The 4687-nt window shown below is 41.1% G+C and overlaps 1 protein-coding gene and 1 long non-coding RNA gene across 2 annotated transcripts; one reads left to right on the top strand and one right to left on the bottom strand.

Annotated features, from left to right (window-relative positions):
* Positions 1–7: 7 nt before the first annotated feature.
* LOC117540020 lies at positions 8–2120 on the bottom strand. Its single transcript, XM_034206409.1, has 3 exons — positions 1252–2120; positions 506–641; positions 8–308 (listed from the first exon to the last, which is right to left on the bottom strand). Exons 1-3 carry the CDS (start codon positions 1836–1838, stop codon positions 30–32), a joined length of 1002 nt encoding a protein of 333 aa, XP_034062300.1. The 5' UTR covers positions 1839–2120; the 3' UTR covers positions 8–29.
* Positions 2121–2143: 23 nt separating this feature from the next.
* Positions 2144–3684, top strand: LOC117540021. The gene is made up of 2 exons (XR_004568104.1): positions 2144–2264; positions 3007–3684. It is a non-coding gene; the product is annotated as an uncharacterized LOC117540021 (long non-coding RNA).
* Positions 3685–4687: the final 1003 nt, after the last annotated feature.

The raw sequence follows: 4687 nt of genomic DNA, 5'->3' as shown, positions 1-4687 counted from the left end.
GAGGAGGAGTGAGGATGGTGTTTGACACCTCAGCTCTGTGATTGCACAGAGCTGAGGTGTCCCAGGATCACCTGTGTGTCTGGGAAATCTTTGAATGCCTCTGGGAGGTGGGCTTGAACTTCTGCAGGTGTAAGCCAGATGCACTGTGACCCCAATAAAGTTGTAAGAAAACTCGTCCATGTTGCAATGATGCGGCTCACAGTGGACTGGTGTACGTTGAAGCGGTTTGCAAGGTCCCTCTCTTTCAAACCCACCGACAGGAAGCAGAGAAAAAGGAAGAACTCGTCAATTGGCTGAAGCAGCTGTCTCTGGAAGATAAACAAAAAAAGGGTACTATATTAATGTCATGAGTGTAGCACACCATGGGAAAAACATTAAGTTGTTTTAGTTCTCTGATGTATTCAAAAAGGATTGAGTACTATAGCCTTTTAGCCTACACGAAAGCAATGAAATGTTGGAGAAACATTTTCTGTTTAGATTGTGTGTTAAAAGAAACGTAGCCTACCGTTGATGGACGTGCGTGTGTAACCACTTCTTCATTCCTCTTGGCAGCTGATATCGCTCTTGTAACACGAACCATTTTATAAATGGAAGGCTCAATCAAAAACCAGAAGGCCATCAGGTGGTTATAGCTCGGGAATCTGTACACAAAAGACACATGTCAGTCATTAATTGACTCGTTAACTGTAACACATGGGCTAATGCTTTCCTCTTGTTTGCTAGAATACATTACAATTCAAATAGACTGATTAAGAAGGCACTTGGTGCAGGTATAGTAATATACAGCAGTAACATGTAACAACTACATTAAAGCAGCAGTAATAATAATCTAAAACATACAGGGAACATTTTACACAGAATGACTACTTTTACTCTTCATTCTTAAGTGTGCAACTGGGAGAAACGCAGTGGATATTGACATGTACTTTTACTTTGGTAAGGTTTTGAAGATTTCCACTTGTAGTAAAGTATTATCAGTATGTTGTTAGTATTAGTATGTTTTACTCCACCACATTTAGTTAACCTTCATAGTTTCTAGTTACTTATGAAAACACATGATTTATGATTCTACATGTTCAGTTCAGGAGTATTTTCAAACCATAGTATTTGTACTTATACTTCAGTTAAGTTGAGTAGCCTACTTATTCCAACACTGCATTCAAATAGTCAGCAGTCAAACGGCAGGTAAACAGGATTCTTTATAAGCTAACCCATCTCAAAAACTTGGATAGAATTTAGCCAAAACATTACCTGGTATAGAATCGGATGTTGTCGTCGGAGCCAGCAAACCGCTGTAAGCAAAACTCTCGCTGGACTCTTAACTCCTGCAGTTGCTTCTGCAGATCCTCCAATGTTTTGGAGTTGTCTTCTGTAGCTTGAGAGGACATGTCCAGTGAAGCTGGTTCAGGGGTTGAGCAGTAATCATGGTCACGGACATCGATGTGCTCTTCCTGCTCCTCCCGAGAGACTGGTTCAGTGGGCCGCTCCCTTCTCTCCCAAACACTAGCCCGCGGTGTTTGAGCAGTGAAGTGATTCCACTCAAACAGAGTTGGGACAGCACCTTTCACAAGCCTCCTACGGCCATCAAGGGGTTTTGGCTCTATTAGTTGATCCGTAGCGAAGTGACGACTGCAGACCTTGGAGTGAGAGGAGATTGTAAAGTTATCGCGTCCTATTTTAACCAGTCTTCGCAGCTCGAGTTCGGTCGGAAAGCCATGGAAACTTAGGACGCCGTTGAATTTAGCTGACGCCGTACAAAGTGGGACACAGCAGTGCTCGGAGTAGTTCTTTACTTGTCTTTGCAAATGCTCCGTTTTGAAAATCTTCCGTCGACTCATATTTAAACCACAGATTTAAACAGTAAAACATTTGTGGACGCTCAGCTACGCAGACCAGAAGCAACCCGGAAGCGTCCGAGCAGTATAACGGCTAAGGCGGAAGTACGTCTCAGACCCTAGTGCATGTAGCCTATTCAGGGGTTGCATACTTCGAAGGGTGCATTCGTAGACCGCACACGTCACTTCCGCCGAAAGAAGGCTGTCCCAATTTTTTTTAAAAGACGAGACTCCTCCGAATGCGGCCCACGAATGCATCCTACTTTTCCCCAATTTGAAGGATACATCTGATGTACACTCCGCGGCCTACCATATCCCAGGGTGCAATGCGCGCAGGGAAGAGGGAGTTTTTTTCAAATGAAATGGCTTCCGGTCTCCCCAGCAGAGTGGATTTAAAAGCAGCAGCGAGCGGAGGAATCACTAATAAATGTGAGTATTGGGTTTTAACTTACTTTAAATTAACTGACGACACACACGTCAAACCCAAGGGGCATTAAAACGTACATTTTCGTTAAATAATACGGATAAATATGTCCAGCTATAGCTGGACGTACTGCACTGTTGTTTACACTTCTTTTTTATTCAATTCAGAAGTTTACTAAAGTCATACAGAGATCTTGGCTCTGTTATAGATAAGTTATACTTTATATTACATAAATAGACCAAAGTGAAAACATTTAGACCGGTATATTCTACAGTACGGTGGGATTTATAAAATGCTACCCTGACGTGTAGCTGCTGTTAGCTTTATTTATTTTTCTGACATGTTCCAATGTTTTACTGTTTATTAAACTTTGGGACAAAATTACAACCTTTTTATTCAGCTCATGCTGCTTTGAGGTAGAGCTAAAAGAAAAGCCTATTTTAAATATTTCCACCAGATTTGATCATCTTTTATTTAGGTTAAAGTCTATTTAATTTATCCTAATCCCATAATAATAAGACAATCACAAATAGACAGCAGCCTTTTGCTTGATGTTAGTTTGTGCTGTCTAAGGGATGCACGTGTGACTGTCATTTCATCTCTTTAGTTTTTTAGAAACCAGAACAGTACATCATTTTAAATGATCCCTTAAGAATTGTTTGTCTGAAATGCTTAGTTACATTTTGCAATAATAGTTTTGCAACCCTGTGTTTAATATGATTAATTCACTTTTTTCTCTGTAATTAGGACAATTCTGGAAAAATGTATCTGCTGGAGAAGGACCCCTAATCTGAAAAGTGCACAGTGGATCATCAGGACAGAGCTGCATCCACCTGGACCCCCGAGGTGCTAGAGAAGGACCCCTAATCTGAAAAGTGCACAGCGGATCCTCAGGACAGAGCTGCCATCCAGCTGGACCCCCCGAGGTGCTGGAGAAGGACCCATAACCCCAGCGGATCATCAGGACAGAGCTGCCATCCACCTGGACCCCCCGAGGTGCTGGAGAAGGACCCCTAACCCCAGAGGATCATCAGGACAGAGCTGCATCCACCTGGACCCCCCAAGGTGCTGGAGAAGGACCCCTAACCCCAGAGGATCATCAGGACAGAGCTGCATCCACCTGGACCCCCCGAGGTGCTGGAGAAGGACCCCTAACCCCAGAGGATCATCAGGACAGAGCTGCATCCACCTGGACCCCCCGAGGTGCTGGAGAAAGCAAAACGGCGATCAGGAACATCCTCCACCCAGATCTCTGCTTACTGCCGTCCTACAGACTTGTGTCTTAGTTTCAGAATTTGATTTTGTATGTGTCCTTTCTTTTAATAGATATTTAACGATTATAGCTTGAGTCTGTCTGATTCCCCAAACAGCTGCTTCTATATACTTGCTGCACATATAATACAAATAAACACACTTTTGCTGATATTTGTGTTACTGCTGGTGATGTTAAAGTACATGATTGATTTCCTCTGTCTTAATGATGAAAGTTATAATAATAGAAGACATGAAGCTGCAGAGAGAGGATGGATATATTCTTACCTCTACTTTGTGATAAGATGAAAAAACAATATTAAATTGTAATTGTTAAACACATTGTTTATTTCATTTACTGAGGAAGTAACCATTATTTCCAACATGTGTACATAAGCAGTGGAATAATAGGATATCTCTAGGTCATTCAACTGTCTTCAGCTTAATTTTATTAATACAAAAAATAGGTCATAGAAAGATGTTTAATTGTGTATTTCAGCAGAGCGGTGCTGCTGGACCTGGAGGTGCTGACCTGGGGTCAGTGGGACATCATCTGGGCTGGGTTAGGGGAAGAAGGAGAATATAAACTGTTATAATCACAGCTATTAAGATTAGAACACTAATATTGTTAACAATCAATCTATACAACATGCTTTTGTTCATTTAAAACACATATTGTTTTATTAGTACAGAAAAATTAAGACTTATTTTAAATATGAAATAATATTATTAAATTACATCAGCTATAATGTACTTGTTAACTTACTAATGTAACATTACTGGGGGCTAAAGCAACAGCTTCATCTTATTTATCTGGCCATGGTTCTCTTTATTTAATCTCCGACGGTGATCTCCAAAAAATGTAAAAGTAAAGTGTCTGGATCCTTTTCAGCTGAGTTAGCTTGTAAGCTAATTTTCTAGCAGGCTGCTGGAGCAACGCAACCAAACAGTGCGTATCACGTAAATACGAAGCGCTCCGTAGGCTAGAGCAGTGCTTCTCAAACTTTTTTCAGTAATGTACCCCCTTTGAAACATTTTCTCAGCCAAGTACCCCCTGACCGACCCCGAACATGTTTGATAGAAAAAGCCTATATAAATAATTACAATATAGTGATGTTCCATCAGTGTGTGATTTATGAACTCCTTCATCCATGAATTACAACAAACAAAGAACATA

The sequence above is a fragment of the Gymnodraco acuticeps genome, unplaced genomic scaffold (genome assembly GCF_902827175.1).
Source record: "Gymnodraco acuticeps unplaced genomic scaffold, fGymAcu1.1, whole genome shotgun sequence".
Classification (NCBI taxonomy): domain Eukaryota; kingdom Metazoa; phylum Chordata; class Actinopteri; order Perciformes; family Bathydraconidae; genus Gymnodraco; species Gymnodraco acuticeps.
This window is presented reverse-complemented; position numbering and strand designations above follow the sequence as displayed.